Here is a 17823-nt window from a genome sequence, read left to right as displayed (position 1 = left end):
CCAGAAACACTGTGCGGCATGCACGCCCCGGCCAGGTAGGCCATAGCGCCGGGGCGCCGTCATGTGGCCACTCTAAAGGTGGGTGCCACACTCGAAGAAGAAGACCCAGAACCAATGGCATCTGTCTTATAAATACCCCTCCCCAGCATGCACAGCGTGGTCCAGCCCTCCTGATTGGCTGCTGGGAAGAGCACCCAAACCTCAACTTCACTGCTGCCACCTGCAGCACCGGGGCTGGAAGAACACCCCAGTACAGCAGAATGGGCTCACAGCCAAGCTGAGACAGAGACCTTGTTTTGCAACTAACAATCTGGATCAGAGTTTAACTACACTCTGATCTACCTGTAAATTTAACTAGCACCGGTACCATAAAGTACACAGGCGCTACACAAAAAAAAAAAAAGCGTAATGATAGTTCCAGTTTCTGCTTAAAAATGTGCAATGAACGTTGCATCATAGACAGAGACAAGGTCAATCTGTTCTGTTTGTCTTTAAAAATCCCCCTTGTCCCAGATAACTATGTCAACACTTTTCTCTAGAGAAAAACAGCTAAACCATTTTTTCTTCTTTCAGAGTGGTTAGTGTTTTTTTGTGTCTGGATTTAGGAGTCACCATGCATGTCGCAGTGATAATGAGCCTTTTCCGTAAGTAGATTTCTATTAGAATCCTTGCATATGCTTAAAGAATAAAGTGTCAATAAACTCTTTTCATATATCTAAGTATTTTTAAAGGGTAAACTCTAAGCAATGAACTTCTATTATAGCTAATAGACCAAAAGGAAGCAAAAATCATTGAATTTTTTTTCAATTTGATGAATTCAAAAAATTACAGTAAATTCTGCTAGAAATCTGAGCTGATAACTTTCTGCCTTGCGCAGCATTGTTATCAGATAGCATTGCATTGTCACCAGCAATTTCTGTGGACTTACAGAACACCCCTATATGGTATGGAGAATAGGAAGAAGGGGTTTGTTCTGGAATCCGAAAACTCTTCCTGCCCTATGGGGATGATGCTGCTCTTCCATACGGTAAGGTCCCTAGGGCTGGAAATGTATTACCACCACCGGGTGAAAAAATAGAAGCCTGAAAAAAGAAAACAAATGAACGTACTACATCTAAGGGCCTGTAAACTTCAATATTCTTGGGTTTAGCTATTCTTTAATCTGTAATCTTTAATCTACAATGAAATAAAGGGTAACGTTAGAGATCTGCATAAGCTTTGTTAACAATTACATTTTTGTAATGCTTATTTAAACATAAAAAATGTATAATTGGTCAGTTTATCAAAAATGATATTTTAAGCTAGATGTATGCAAAATGTGCGACAATTGCTTGTTTGGATATACCAACAGTAGGATTTCTTTCATTTCCAGATTTCCTGTTCACTTGGGAATTTTTGTGTTCTTCTGTTGCATTTTCTATAATATAAAACAAATAAAAGGTATAATTTGAGTGGCAACCCTTCATAATGACCACAGCAAGTATTCAGACCTTGTCAAGATATTGGTAGATGCATTAACTCTCTAGTCCGTCCACTACTAAAATATAAGTTTATTTTTAGATAACAATGCAGAAGCTTGGTGTAGATAGGCAGTATAATTTCTACCAATAGGTAAGCCTATAATAAGGCTTACCTAACGATAAGTTTACCCACTGACAAATAAATTATCAGGCTGTAAATTTAATGATAGGTTTAATTTAACAGTGAGAGACAGAATACCAACAAAAATATCCAGAAAGACACATTTCAAAAAAGTTATGCATTTTAACCACCTCCCGGCTGCCTGCCGTACATATACTGTGATAAGGCAGCTCTATTATGCAAAATCACTTACCTGTACGTGATTTTATCAATAGCCACTGTGGGGAGTGTGTGCTGATTGGCCACAGTGGGAGCCAATCGGCGGGCCTGGCGGACATCACGCCACCCACGATTGCTCCCCGCAGAGACAGAACGGCGGTCTGCCGGTGTAAGCGAGCAATGGATAATATAATAATAATATAAAACAAATAAAAGGTATAATTTGAGTGGCAACCCTTCATAATGACCACAGCAAGTATTCAGACCTTGTCAAGATATTGGTAGATGCATTAACTCTCTAGTCCGTCCACTACTAAAATATAAGTTTATTTTTAGATAACAATGCAGAAGCTTGGTGTAGATAGGCAGTATAATTTCTACCAATAGGTAAGCCTATAATAAGGCTTACCTAACGATAAGTTTACCCACTGACAAATAAATTATCAGGCTGTAAATTTAATGATAGGTTTAATTTAACAGTGAGAGACAGAATACCAACAAAAATATCCAGAAAGACACATTTCAAAAAGTTATGCATTTTAACCACCTCCCGGCTGCCTGCCGTACATATACTGTGATAAGGCAGCTCTATTACGCAAAATCACTTACCTGTACGTGATTTTATCAATAGCCACTGTGGGGAGTGTGTGCTGATTGGCCACAGTGGGAGCCAATCGGCGGGCCTGGCGGACATCACGCCACCCACGATTGCTCCCCGCAGAGACAGAACGGCGGTCTGCCGGTGTAAGCGAGCAATGGATAGGATTTTACGACCTCATCGGGAGTATGCCTCAGTGTACTTGGACGACATAGTTGTTTTTAGCAGAGACTGGGAATCACGCTTGCCCAAAGTCCAGGCAGTACTGGACTGGGGTTTATAAAACCCTGAAAAATGTGCTTTGGGAATGGAGAAGGTGAAATACCTGGGCTATATCGTGGGTAGAGAGGTGGTGAAACCTCAGGTCAGCAAGGTAGAGGCTATAAAGAATTGGCCCCGCCCCCTCACAAAAAAGCAGGTACATGCATTCCTGGGCATGGTGGGATATTACAGGAGATTCGTACCCAACTTTGCCACATTGGCGGCTCCATTGACCGATCTGACTAAGGGTTGGAAATCGGTCATGGTGGAGTGGAATGCAGACGCTGAGAAGGCTTTTTTGGAGCTCAAGTCAGCACTCTGCCAACACCCTGTCCTGATAGCGCCCAATTTTTCAAGAGAGTTTATTGTCTAAACTGATGCTTCCGATGTAGGATTGGGAGCTGTGTTGTCACAGGTTGTTCATGGTGAGGAGCAACCAGTAGTCTTTCTCAGTAGGAAGTTGACACCAGCGGAGAAAAACTACATAATTGAAAGAGAGTGTCTGACCATTAAGTGGGCTCTGGAGTCCCTCAGATATTACCTCTTGGGGAGGAAGTTTAGGTTGATTTCTGATCATGCCCCTTTAACGTGGATGAGGCAAGGTAGAGTGACTAATGCCAGGATTACCCGTTGGTTCCTGGCGCTCCAGGAATTTAAGTTTGTAGTGGAGCATAGGCCTGGGAGACTGCATCAAAACGCAGATGCCCTCTCCCGAGTCCATTGTTTGTGCTCCACTGTTGCCTCCACCTCCCTGGCCTTGGGGCACAGGGGGGGGGGATATGTACAGGACGCCGTGGCTGGGTCCTGGAAGGACATTATATTTACCCTCTGTTTGGACTTGTGGTCCCTTTAAGGGAACAGAAAGGGTTAACACACCTGTCTGATTTTATTTCTTTTGTTTTTGCTGCTATGAAGCCATTTAAGTTTAATAAAGCTTGGTTTTGATCTGGGATCTAGGTGGTTCCCCAAACTTTACAATATATACAGTTGTGTTCAAAATTATTGAACCCCCCAATGCTGTAAAGGGTTTTAGAGAATTTAGTGTACATTTGTAATTGTATTCAGAATGAAATCCTACAAGAACCATATGCAACTAAAATGACATCAATTGGTTTTGTAATACAGTAGTAAATGTTTATTTTGTGAATTCTTCATTTACACAATTATTCAACCGCTTAAAGACTACCACTCTCAAGAACAGAGATTCATTGAAGTGTCTTCAATCAGGTATTGAAAACACCTGTGGATGTCAGGGAGCAGCAATAAAGCCTAATAAGCACCAATCAGGCAGCTTTAAAATGACTGTGATACTCAGCTCCTTCTAGACATTTACTGGTGTGGTTACAAACATGGTGAAGTCAAGAGAATGGTCCGGGAAGACAAGAGAAGAGGTGATTACTCTTCACAGGAAGGGCAATGGCTATAAGAAGATTGCAAAGATGTTAAACATACCAAGAGACACCATAGGAAGCATCATTCGCAAATACAAGGTAAAGGGCACTGTTGAAACGCTACCTGGTCGTGGCAGAAAGAAGATGCTGACTTTGACTGCTGAGCGCTACCTGAAGCATAGAGTGGAGAAAAGTCCCCTTGTGACTGCTGAGGAACTGACAAAAGATTTGTCAGATGTGGGTACTGAAGTTTCTGCTCAGACAATTCGGCGCACACTGCGTAATGAAGGCCTCCATGCCAGAACTCCAAGGCGCACCCTCTTGCTGTCTCCAAAGAATAAGAAGAGTCGACTGCAGTATGCAAAAATCATGTGGACAAACCACAGAAGTTTTGGGATTGTGTTCTGTGGACTGATGAAACAAAGATAGAAGTGTTTGGGCCCATGGATCAACGCTATGTTTGGAGGATGAAGAACAAGGCCTATGATGAAAAGAACACCTTGCCTACTGTGAAGCATGGAGGGGGGTCAATCATGCTTTGGGGCTGTTTTGCTTCTGCATGTACAGGGAAGCTTCAGCGTGTGCAAGGTACCATGAATTCTCTTCAGTACCAGGAGATATTGGATGACAATGTGATGCAGTCCGTCACAAACCTGAGGCTTGGGAGACGTTGGACCTTTCAACAGGACAATGATCCCAAGCATACCTTCAAGTCCACTAGAGCATGGTTGCAGATTAAAGGCTGGAACATTTTGGAGTGGCCATCGCAGTCACCAGACTTAAATCCGATTGAGAACCTCTGGTGGGACTTAAAGAAAGCAGTTGCAGTGCGCAAGCCTAAGAATGTGACTGACCTGGAGGCTTTTGCCCATGACGAATGGGCGAAGATACCCGTAGATCGCTGCAAGACACTTGTGTCAAGCTATGCTTCAAGTTTAAAAGCTGTTATAACTGTAAAAGGATGTTGTACTAAGTACTAAGATTGAATGTCAATTGGGGGTTGAATAAAACTGATAATGATGTGAGCACAGAAAAGACATTTGTGGTTATTTCATTATAAATGTTATATTTGTCTGACCTACACGTGCCTCTTTGATTTAATTGTAAGCAGGATGACAGGATGATCAAAATCAATGTTAAACTGGGCAAAACAATCAATTTCAGTGGGGGGTTGAATAATTTTGAATACAACTATATATATATATATATATATATATATATATATATATATATATATATATATATATATATATATATATATATTTAATACACTGCAGCTAACTGAATAACCTGTGTGCTCAATCTAAATCACACTATCTCTCGGTCCACGCCAACAACACACTACACAGGGCCGGTGTGCAGGCAGCCTTATATAGTGTGGGGTGAGGACTTCGTCCCCCTGAGCGAACGCCCCATAATGTTTGTGTAGCGCTACCCCTGAAGGAGCCGCTGATTGATTTGGGATCGGCAAATTAAGTTACCCTGACATGGCTCCAGGGGTGCAGTGGCAGAACAAATAGTGAGCGAAGGTCCAGAGAGTAATTGAAGGGTTTTCAATGCTTTATTTCCAGGCCAACACGTCCAACATCAACATCAGTTTGGAATGACAAGGTTGATGAAAGGATAGGAGGAGAAAACCTTGCGGTATCAGGCCTGGATAACAATGGAGCAGTCAGTACTGCTCTGTATAGTACCAAGAGGAGAATAAGGGGGGATATGATCAACATGTACAAATATATAAGGGGTCCATATAGTGAACTTGGTGTTGAGTTATTCACTTTACGGTCAACACCGAGGACAAGGGGGCACTCTTTACGTCTAGAGGAAAAGAGATTTCATCTCCAAATACGGAAAGGTTTCTTCACAGTAAGAGCTGGGAAAATGTGGAACAGAGTCCCTCCAGACGTGGTTCTGGCCAGCTCAGTAGATTGCTTTAAGAAAGGCCTGGATTCTTTCCTAAATGTACAGAATATAACTGAGTACTAAGATTTGTAGGTAAAGTTGATCCAGGGTAAATCCGATTGCCTCTCGGGGGATCAGGAAAGAATTTTTTCCCCTGCTGTAGCAAAATGGATCATGCTCTGCTGGGGTTTTTTGCCTTCATCTGGATCAACTGTGGGTATGGAGTTGGGTGTATGGGATTGTATTGTGTTTTTTATTTTGTTTGTTTATTTATTTTTTTGTGGTTGAACTGGATGGACTTGTGTCTTTTTTCAACCTGACTAACTATGTAACTATGTAACTATGTAACTATTTATGTAACTTCTGTAACTCGTCGCCACTCTACTCGGAGTGGGTAAAGTGCCCCCGGACAGACACCAGTATAGGCCTGGCAGCCGAAGTGTCACTCTGAACCGTCTGGGAGGAACGGGTCTGTCTCACAGACCCGGCTCTAGGGCCTTGGTCACAGGCCAATTTCAATAAAGGACTTAGGTGAATAAAGAGCAACTCCTCCCAGTAGACTTTTTTCCTAAACAGGCCCCCAGGTGACAGCAAGCATACCTATCAGTGGTCCGGACACCCGATCCCAGACTGGGATTCTTTCAATAGGTCCTGGAATCCAGCGAAACACTGAAGTCCACCTTTTCCTCCCGATGAGGTTTAAGGCAGTATTGAGCCTTGGCCAGGTGGGGCGCGCTGGCGGGGTTCATGGATGCGCGTACCCTGAAGGTGGGTACCGCACCTGGAACAGGGACCCTGTGAAGGTTTTAGAACACATGACCCCTGTCACAGATATACTCTCCCCCAGCATGCCTTGCAAGGTAAAACTCCTCTAATTGGCTGCTGGGAAAGCTTGCTCTGCCAGAACCCCTCTGGTGCCAACTGTTGGCCAGTGATGGCACTGCATCCCTGGAGCACAGACTGACCCAGTGGACAATTCTGGAATTACAGGAGTCCAGAATTTGAATAAATCTTAAATGGGAGCAAAGTAACTCTCCCATTCCCCATTAACTTTAGTGTAGCGCCCATGCTAAAAGCACAAGTACATTTGTTTTTCGACGAACGGGCGAACAACCGATGTTCGAGTCGAACCTATGTTCAACCCGAACATCGAGCTAATCCCAAATATTTATCATTATTGCCTGTTGCCACAACTGGAACACAAACAGCAATAAAGACTTGACATGGGTTTGACACTTCCCTTGGTTAGGCTTTAATATCTTTACCATAGTGAATGGTGATTTGACAACACTTCACAGATTTTATCATGAGTGCTATCACGAGTTTCCAACTTTACTAAACATGTTGAGATTTTACATGCTAACCATTTGGGATGAGTAAGGTGTGCAGCTAGCTCTTTCTACTTCTATACCATTAGGAATGTATGCTGAACCTGAACTTTAAATTTCTGGCAAATACATTAAATACCATATTCTAAACACTTTTAATGTTTTGTTTTTCAGTGTCTTCTTGGGTAAGAGCTGGTGAGTTTATTTTAGAAGAGGCTAATACCGGTACTTTATATTATGTCTGTTTGCAGATTCATATTATATATTATAGTATTTTCCATACAGTATGCATGATGTAAGCCATATTTACCACTTATAAATGCATGACATATTTCTGCTATAGAAGTACATGGCATAAAGGGATATACCTGACTGTCAATGATAGTCTTATGCCACGTACACACGATCGGAATTTCCGATGGAAAAAGTCAGACAAACTTTTTCCATCAGAAATTCCGACCTTGTGTATGCCCCATCGGATTATTTCCATCGGAAATTCAGAGGAATTCTGTCGTAGTTTAGATAGAGAACATTTCTCTTTTACTCCAATGGAAACTGGGAAAGTGAAGATATTCTGAAGTCATTCAGTTAATATTGTATCACTAACTGGTGGTGATAGGTAAACCCAAAGTAACTTATGCCCCGTACACACAATCGGAAATTCCGACAGCAAAAGTCCAATGTGAGCTTTTGAATGGAAATTCCAAGCGTGTGTATGCTCCATCCGACTTTTGCTGTCGGAATTTCAGCCAACAAAAGACTGATGCCGCGTACACACAATCGTTTTTCGGCATGAAAAAAACAACGTTTTAAAAAAATGTCATTAAAAATGATCGTGTGTGGGCTTCACATAATTTTTCGCGTTCTGAGAAAAAAACGACAATTTTTTTTTCTGAACATGCTGCATTTTTTAACAACGTTTTAAACAATGTCGTTTTTCGGGTTGTAAAAAATGATCGTGTGTGGGGTAAAACAACGTTAAAAACTCGCGCATGCTCAGCAAGTTATAGGACGGGAGCGCTCGTTCTGGAAAAACTAGCGTTCGTAATGGAGTAAGCACATTAATCACACTGTAACAGACTGAAAAGAGCGAATCGACTTTTACTAACACTAAATCAGCTAAAGCAGCCCAAAGGGTGGGCGCCATCCGCATGGAATTTCCCCTTTGTAGTGCCCACGTACGTGTTGTACGTCAAAGCGCTTTGCTAGAGCATTTTTTTAAAAACGACCATGTGTGTGCAATGTCGTTTTAATGATATAGTTGGAAAAAACGTTGTTTTTTCTACATGCTGCAAAACGTCGTTTTTTTTTCATGCCGAAAATCGATTGTGTGTACGTGGCATGAGAGCTGGTTCTCAAATTTTCAGACGGAAATAAATCCTATTGGAAAATCCGATCGTCTGTAGCAATTCCGACGTGCAAAATTCCGACACCTGCTTGGAAACAATTCGACGCATGCTCGGAAGCATTGAACTTAATTTTTTAAGTGTTGTACGTCACCACATTCTTGACGGCTGAAAGTTCCGAGATCTTTTGTGTGACCGTGTGTATGCAAGCCAAGCTTGAGCGGAATTCCGATCGTGTGTACGGGGCATTACTCAACTGTAAAATTGCAGCCTTTAGTAAGAGTTTAGACTTCCATCCCTGCATTTTAATACCAACTGAACACTCCGTTTAAATGACCTAAATACATCATTCCAAATGCATCAAATTAAAATATGTGCAGTCACCTGATTGCATGTGGTAGAGAGAATATTAGTCTCGGCATGGAAGCAGTGGTCTTTCTGCTGAGGTCTGATATGTCCCTTGCTGATTCAGAGGTCCTAGTAGTTGCTTCTGAAGAACATCAACTGTGATTCCGCGTACACACGATCATTTTTCGGGTTGTAAAAAACGATGTTTTTCAGGCTCTAGAAAAAAACGACGTTTTTTTCAACTTCTCGATCATTAAAACGGCCTTGCCTACACACGATTGTGAAAAAAATGCTCTAGCAAAGCGCGGTGACATACAACACGTACGACGGCACTATAAAGGGGAAGTTCAATGCGGATGACGCCACCCTTGGGGCTGCTTTTGCTGATTTCGTGTTACCGCGTGTTAGTAAAAGTTTGGTGAGAGACGATTCGCGCTTTTCAGTCTTTGTGCTTTAAAGATCGTTTTCTGCTGTTCAGTTTGTGCTTGTGGGTTCGTATCTGTCTTTCAGTGCTTGTAGTCAGTTCGTATCTGTTTTTGCAGTGCGTTCTTGTCTGCTCGTTACTGTTTTTCAGGTCGTTCTTCAGAGGCCTTGCTGTTCTTCAGTGCGTTCTTTTAGTTCGTTCTGATAAAATGACCGTTTTCTAGCCATGTTGCGGGTATGTTCTCGTCACCGAGATCGTGCTGTGCTTGGTACTGGGATTTCTGCTTTATCCCGGAGTTTGTGGGCCAAGAATTGTTTTCTCCGTAGGAACCAGTTCTCTCATATGCCTCTGCTGCGGGAGATCCAGGAAAATAACCCTGATGATTTCAGGAATTTTCTGAGGATATATGACCTCGTCTTCCAGCAGTTCTTGGCTTCGGTGTCTCCGTATATCACCAGGCAGGACACGTTATGCAGGAAGCCATCACTGCTGAGCAGAGGCTAGTTGCTACGTTGCGATACCTGGCAACAGGGAGAAGCTTGCAGAACTTGAAGTTCTCGACAGGCATCGCCCCCAGGCTCTGGGGATCATAATCCCGGACACCTGTTCTGCTATAATCCAAGTCCTGCAGGAGGACTATATTAAGGTAAGTTTTTGTGTTTACATTTTTTTTATTGTTTTCACATAGATAGAAAAACTTTACATACTTTCTATAAAAACATTTTTAGAATCACCATAAAATTCGCAAGTTCTCCATACATATAACATTAACATATACAAACTACATACAGTATATCTCCAGCTATCCCACTGCGATGTTCCGTATTTCTCTCGTAGTTCTTCTAATTGGCAAAGCCTATTCCCTTTTAAGACATCCCCTAGCCTCAATCTATCCGAGTGAGTCCACTTTAGATACAGTTTATTATTTTTCCCCGGTGGGAAATAATAATTTCCCATTAAGGGCATCAGTGGGCCATTTCTTATGTGATGTATTATGAACCCAGTCTATAACTCTTTTTATTACTGCTGCTTCATAATATTTTTGGGGGTCTGGAAGTAGTACCCCCCCATTTTCTCTTGATCTGCTCATTGCTTTATATGAGATACGGCTACCTTTCCCCTTCCAAACAAATTTTTGTATTAGACTTCTCAAGGTTCTAAAGTATGCCCCGGGAACACAGACTGGCAGGCTCTGGAAGATATACAAAACTTTCGGAAGTGTCATCATTTTAATTACATTTATCCTTCCTAGCCATGACAGTCTGTATGCCCGGTATCCCCTCAGATCCTGTTTGATTTTATTCAAGAGGGGAATATAATTATCTTGATATAAATCTGTTGTTATTACTGATAGATAGATTCCTAGATATTTCAGTCCATTTTCTCTCCACATAAAGGGAAAAGTGCTTTTAATTCTCCTTTATCTTTTAGGGGTGTGTCTATGTTCAATATCTCTGTTTTTTCCATATTTATTTTAAAATCCGAGGCCTTTCCATATTCATCCATTTCTTCCATAACCTTTGGGAGAGATTGTCTAGGATTTGCTATAAATAACATAATATTATCTGCATAAGCAGCTATCTTATGTTCTTGCCCTCCTACCTTGATACCATTTATTTCTCGATTCTTTCTTATAGATGCTAAAAGGGGTTCTAAAGATAACACAAACAATAAAAGGTAGAGTGGACATCCCTGACGTGTCCCGTTATGTATCTTAAAGGGGTGGTTCACCCTAAAAACTACTTTTTTTTATTACAATGACCCCCCACATTACAATACGATTAGGGCTATTATTATTTTTTTGAAGCTGTACATACCTTTGTACAGCATATTCACCCGTTGCGAGTCCCGCGGGAGTGGGCGTTCCTCACATGTCTGTGATTGACATTTTGACCAAAAACGAGCCCCCCCCCGTCGCGTAAGCCGCGTCACGGTTGGCGAAAGGAGCCGAACGGCGAGTTGGCGCTATACTGCGCATGCGCATCGCCGTTCGGCTCCTTTCGCCAATCGTGACGCAGCTTACGCGACGCGGGGGAGCTCGTTTTTGGTCAAAATGTCAATCACAGACATGTGAGGAACGCCCACTCCCGCGGGACTCGCAACGGGTGAATATGCTGTACAAAGGTATGTACAGCTTCAAAAAAATAATAATAGCCTTAATCGTATTGTAATGTGGGGGGCCATTGTAATAAAAAAAAGTAGTTTTTAGGGTGGACCACCCCTTTAAATGTCTCTGACAGAGTCCCATTCACCTGGACTTGAGCCGTAGGGTCTGAGTATAATGCCCCTATCTATCTCATCATTCGTGACTTTAGGCCAAATCCATGTAGTGTCTGTAACATATATTCCCAATTGACTCTGTCAAAGGCCTTTTCAGCATCTACAGATAGAAAAAGGGCCGGTTTCTTTCTTTTTTTAGCTTCATGTATTAACAAAGTTGTCCTTAATATATTATCCCTTATTTCTCTTCCGGGGACAAAGCCTGCCTGGTCTGTCTCTATACAATCTGGCATATATAGTTTCAATCTTTCGGCCAAGATCCTAGCGTAAATTTTAATGTCCTCGTTAATCAGGGATATTGGCCTAAAGCTTGAACACAGTGTTGGATCCTTGCCTTCTTTTGGTAATATTGTTATATGAGCTCCTAGTGCTTCTGCGACGAGCCAGAACCGCAGGGGAACACGTGAGGTGCACGGTGGGCCGATGAATGACAGCAATAATATAGTTCATCGGTTTACTCACGGTTAGCAGAAAGCCTCCCTGGGCCGGTCGCACAGTGAAAGGGAAGACAGCACGAAATCCTCCAGGGCACGCTCTGTGATAGGGAAACGCCAGCCAAGATGGTGTTTGAGGTGCCCGTGATGACAGGGGAGTTTAGAGTGCTTGTGGCGGCTGGGTCCCTTGATGGTATTTGTCGTGACGCCAGTACCGTTAATGGTGGTACAACCAGTTGTAGTAGCAATGTTGAAGAATGAGGTAGACAGTGGTAGGATACAACTCACAAACTTTTACTGTGTCTGGTTTTGGTTGCAGTACAAACATCCAGTTAGAATACAGTCTCTGGGTAAATAGAGGAATTCTGCTGATCCACTGCTAATAGGCTTTAGTAGGCCTGGACTCAGGCTGTGGCTCAGTATAATGCTTACTTGTGTCTGGTCCCTTTTGAATCCAGTGACATGGGTGAGGTTGCCGGTGGCTAAGAAATCCTTCACCTTTATACTCAAAGGTCTTTGCTGCCGATTACTGGCTTTTATCCTTTGATTTTAGCAGTTCCAATTTGTCCCTTCTCTGGACTGACCTTCTCTCACCTTCACATTCTGCTTTCTCTCTGCACACTCTCTTCCTGTACTGAACAACTGACCACAGATAACCTGAGCTGGGATAGATATCCCAGAGTGGTGCTATCCCCATCTTGTGGTGGGAAGTATGAAGCACACTTGACCAGCCTATGAACAGGGATACCACAGGTATAGCAATGCAAAATGACATGCAATATAGCAATGACAAAGAAGTAATACTTTTGCAGTTCCCACATGTCCTGAGTGGGACGCTGCATACCCCCATGGTAAAACGTGTGTCAACCTCGACACATTTTTGACTCGATGTTGTGTCTTCCTGTAAGATATAAGAGAAAGGGAAAAGCATGCATGCATAGGAAATAACAATATAACCCCATTCTTGTACTTCTTGTTTCTGCAAGTAAATGGGTTAGGCAAACATATCTCAGGCAACAACGAAATGTGACAAAAGGTGACAAAAAGGGGTGTAGTTTTTCCTCTGAAGACTGGTGATGTATGGCAAAAACCAGAATAGTCCACGATGAGATGGAAAAAGGAAAATAAAACAAAAATAACATCTCAGGAGGCTCACAGGGTATGAGTCCGTTCCCTGGGCACAGGAAAATGTCAACAGACGAATATCACGGAGGCTCAGGTACGTGAAAGTCTATCTCCGGGTGCAGGCTTGAACGTTGCAAAACAGTAGGTAAGTAGTCCTTTCAAAAAGTCCTTTAAAGGAAATAAACATGATATCCCAAGTAAGTCTTCTTCTCACTCTGGAACTTCAGACGACGTAAGGATGCACTCAACGATGAGATTGCAGGGTTGGTAGTTGACTTCATGGCTGCTGGTGCGGGAAATCCTTAAAGGGTGGTCGTCCTCTTGTAGTCCTGTCAGATCTTGGTAGCGGCTGAATTTCTACAGGCCTTGTTTCAAGGGAACTTGGTGTCTCTTGAGCTGTAGTAGACACTTCTTGAGTTAGCTCCTCTGGTTGAAGTGCGGTTGTATTGGTCTTGACAGGCACTAAGATATTGAGCCATGGTGTAAGGAACCATTGTAAAGGATCAGAGTCTAATAATGCTTTTCCAAAAGACTGTAGTGGGTTCTCTGAATCAGATGATTTTGTAGGCTCTGGTTCTATGGATTGTGTTTCCTCTTGGACAGCTTCTTCTTGAAGAGTTTCCTCTTGAGTACTTTCCTTGAGACTTAACTTAAGGCGATTGCGATGTACTACACGTGATTTGTTTTCTTTAGTGATCTCATAAGTATCAGTCTCTGGATTGAGAATAGCTGTAATGGTGTAAGGTTCTCTCTCCCATTTGCTATCTAACTTGCTGGTGCGATGGTTGTTTTTTAACCATACATGGTCACCAATTTTGAGAGGTTCTGCTTTGGCAGATTGGTTATAATCTCTTTGTTGCTTTTCATGAGAACGTTCCATGCGATGTTGAACAATTTCTTGTGCATCAATTAGACGTCTTTGGTGCTCACTCACCCAATCAGTCTTTGGTAGAGGGTTGATTGCATCAGGCACTTGTACGTCCAAAGTATGGTCAGCAGGTAGTTTACCTTGTCGGCCAAACATGAGATAGTAAGGTGTATACCCAGTAGAACAGTGAATGGTGTTATTGTAAGTGTACATCAATTGAGGCAATAGAGTAGGCCAATCACTTCTTCTAGCAGGTGGTACTGCTCTTAACATCTCAATTAAAGTTTGGTTCATTTTCTCACAGAGTCCATTCCCTTGGGGGTGGTAGGCTGTGGTCCTGATTTTCTGGCAATTGTGAAGTGTACACAGTTCTTTGAAGAGTTGTGACTCAAAGGCAGATCCCTGATCTGTAAGGATTATTTCTGGGCATCCATATGGCAATAGGAAATGTTTCCAGAAGGCATCTGCAGTTGTTTTAGCGGTCAGGTCCTTGACAGGTACGGCTACAACAAATTTGGTATAGTGATCAATGATGGTCATGGCGTATGTGTAACCTGAGCGACTTGGTTCCAGCTTCACATGGTCAATCGCAACTATTTCTAGCGGTGTTCGGCTTACAATGGGATGTAAGGGTGCTTTTTGGTCATGTTTTTCATTTCTTCCGACATCACAGGTGGAACATTCTCGACACCACTTTTCAATGTCTCCTCTCATCCCAATCCAGTAGAATCTTCTACGGATGGTGGCTTCTGTCTTCTGCACGCCAAAGTGTCCTGATTGATCATGATACATCTCAAGAATGATTCTTGCATCTCGGCGTGGTATTAAGATTTGGTATAGACGATCCGAGGTAATTGGGTCTAAAGTTCTTCTTAATAGTAGGGCCTTCTGTAGGAAGAGATGTTTTCTGTGTCTCCAAAGTTTTGACAATTCTGGATCAGCATTTCTTCTGCGAATTCTTTCAGGTGTTCTTCCGCTGGTGAAGAAATTTTGCAGTTCTCCCAACACTCTGCTTTCATTTTGCAGCTTGATCCACATTTCTTTGTCCACTTGGGATCTTGGATCCACTTGTTGTTGAAGGTTAAGGACTTTTCTTCCTTTGATGGTGATAATGTCTTGTTGGGCAAAATTTTTGTAAAAAGCTGGCATTTCTACCTCTTCCCAAACATCTTCCTGTGTAGTAGTGTCTTCTTGGGTAGGCAGACGGGATAATGCATGCGCATTTTCATTTGCTTTTCCTGTTCTGTATTTTATGGTGAAATCGTAGTTAGCTAGGCGTGAGGCCCATCTTTGTTCCAATGCTCCCAACTTGGCGGTATACAGGTGTGCTAGCGGGTTGTTATCTGTGAAGGCCACAAATGGTGTTGCGGCGAGGTAATCTTTAATTTTTTCTGTAACAGCCCACACGAGTGCAAGGAATTCCAATTTGAAGGAACTATAGTTTTGGTCGTTTCTTTCAGTACCTTTAAGAGATCTACTAGCGTAGGAAATAACTCTTTCTTTTCCTTCCTGTACCTGCGACAGGACAGCTCCCAGACCTTTCTTACTAGCATCTGTGTAAAGATGAAATGGCTGCTGGTAATCTGGATAGCCTAGGATTGGTGGTTCTGTTAACTTCTTCTTTAGGAGCTGGAAGGCAATTTCTCTTTCTGTGTTCCATTCAACTGGTATTGGAGACTTTTGGTACCTCTTGGGATGTCCTCTCAGAAGTTCTAATATTGGCCCCGCAATTTGGGCAAAATGAGGAATAAAGCGTCTGTAGTATCCTGCGAAACTGAGAAAGCTCCTCACTTCTTTCACTGTAGTAGGAGTAGGCCAATTTCGGACTGCGGCTATCTTCTCTGGATCCGGTTTAACACCTTCAGAGCTTACAATATGCCCTAAGTATTTGACTTCTGTCTTCAGTAGATAGCACTTAGATGGTTTGACTTTGAGTCCATGTTTAATGAGGATTTGAAAAACTTCGGCCAAATGTTTCAAATGATCTTCATAAGATTTGGAGTAGATGATGACATCATCTAAGTACAACAGGACGGTTTCAAAATGTTTGTGTCCTAAAAAATGCTCCATTAATCTTTGAAAGGTTCCGGGCGCATTGCAAAGTCCAAAAGGCATGCGGTTGAACTCAAATAGGCCCATCGGCAGTGCTTTAACTGGGCCAGAACGCGGCGGTACTCAGTACCGCCACTTCCAAAAATGGCCCTGGAGAGTACCAGCACCTCTCTGTGCGCCCAGTACATGGGTTTCCCGTACCGGAACGCACTGGCGTAGCGAGGGGGGGGGCCGTCGCACCGGGCAAAATATTCGGTGGGGGGCGAATTTCTGCACCGTTAATGTGTCACTTATCATGGTCCGTGTTCAATTTGATGTACCGTGTCACTGGCTCGGTCGCCATGTTGCGCCCTGCGATTGGTCGATTGTGGTCATGTGCTGCCGCCGCTGGCCAATCCTTGAACGTGGGCGGCACATGCGCGAAGGACCCCCCCCCCCCGGCGCCCGCGCTTCTGTAAGCCGCCACCATCTTCTCTCCCTGACCGGATCTGGAAATGAGTCTTCATCTGTGACCGGCGAGAAGTGGAACTCGAGTCAATGGACAACAGGTCAACAGCAGTTAGGGAGAGGAGAGACACGCCATGCCACAGTACAGACCGAGACAGTTACATGCCAAAAGCCCCCTCCAAGCCCCCCCCTCAGGAATCAGATTAACGATTTATTGAGCTTCATGTACCCCTCGGGGGTTTTAAGCATCATGTAAGGGGTTAAATGATGAATCCTGCTAGGTATTTGGCATGTCGAATGCCCTGAGGGATGAATTGTATAGCATAGCAGGATTAATCATTTAACCCCGTACATGCTGAAAGCCCTGAGGAATGCATTATATTTCAGCATGTAAGGGGTTAAATTATTATTCCTGCTATGCTATACAATTCATCCCTCAGGGCATTCGACATGCCAAATACCTAGCAGGATTCATCATTTAACCCCTTACATGATGCTTAAAGCCCCGAAGGGTACATGAAGCTCAGTAAATCATTAATCAGATTCCTGAGGGGGGGGGGCTTTTGGCATGTAATTGAAGTGTTGCTCGCGGACATGGAAGGTAAAAAATATTCTCATGGTGCAGTATGTTAACTCAAATACATTTAATATAAGAATTATTGCCCTTACAAGAGCGATGTTGGTATATCAGCGAAACAGCAATCACATATGTGGTCATGCAAGGAGCTGTGGCATCTCTGTTAACTTCTCTCTACTCCCTATCGTCAATCCACCGTCTGGAAAGGAAAAACGTGATGGCGGGTGGAGCCCTGGTGACATCATCGCGTTTTTCCTTTCCAGACGGTGGATTGACGATAGGGAGTAAAGAGAAGTTAACAGAGATGCCACAGCTCCTTACATGACCACATATGTGATTGCTGTTTCGCTGATATACCAACATCGCTCTTGTAAGGGCAATAATTCTTATATTAAATGTATTTGAGTTAACATACTGCACCATGAGAATATTTTTTACCTTCCATGTCCGCGAGTAACACTTCAATTACACTTCGCTGTTTCCGGATAGCACTTGAGTCTTGGGGAGACCGTTAAATTCCCTATACTTGGTGAGGCTGTGTGACAGTCAATGTCTCCTGGTAAGCAGGCTACTTAGTGCTTCTCAATTGGGTGTCGGGCTATTTGCCCGGTGGCTGGTGTGAAGATTTGTGTCACTTAAATG

General features: G+C 43.0%; 1 protein-coding gene across 5 annotated transcripts in view; it reads left to right on the top strand.

Annotated features, from left to right (window-relative positions):
• Window positions 1–534: 534 nt before the first annotated feature.
• The window catches only part of LOC120920481 (Fc receptor-like protein 3), a 224045-nt gene continuing 206756 nt past the window's right edge, over window positions 535–17823 (top strand). For 2 of the 5 annotated variants that reach the window (XM_040332601.1, XM_040332600.1), the window contains exons 1-2: window positions 535–644; window positions 7455–7475. In XM_040332601.1, the coding sequence (XP_040188535.1) occupies window positions 614–644; window positions 7455–7475 (52 nt within the window). In that variant the 5' untranslated portion in view covers window positions 535–613. The remainder of the gene's footprint in view (window positions 645–7454; window positions 7476–17823) is intronic. The other 3 variants (XM_040332599.1, XM_040332596.1, XM_040332595.1) reach the window with 2 other exon arrangements.

This window comes from Rana temporaria, chromosome 13 (assembly GCF_905171775.1).
Source record: "Rana temporaria chromosome 13, aRanTem1.1, whole genome shotgun sequence".
NCBI lineage: Eukaryota > Metazoa > Chordata > Amphibia > Anura > Ranidae > Rana > Rana temporaria.
The sequence above is the reverse complement of the archived record's forward strand: the minus strand, read 5'-3'. Positions and strand labels throughout refer to the sequence as shown.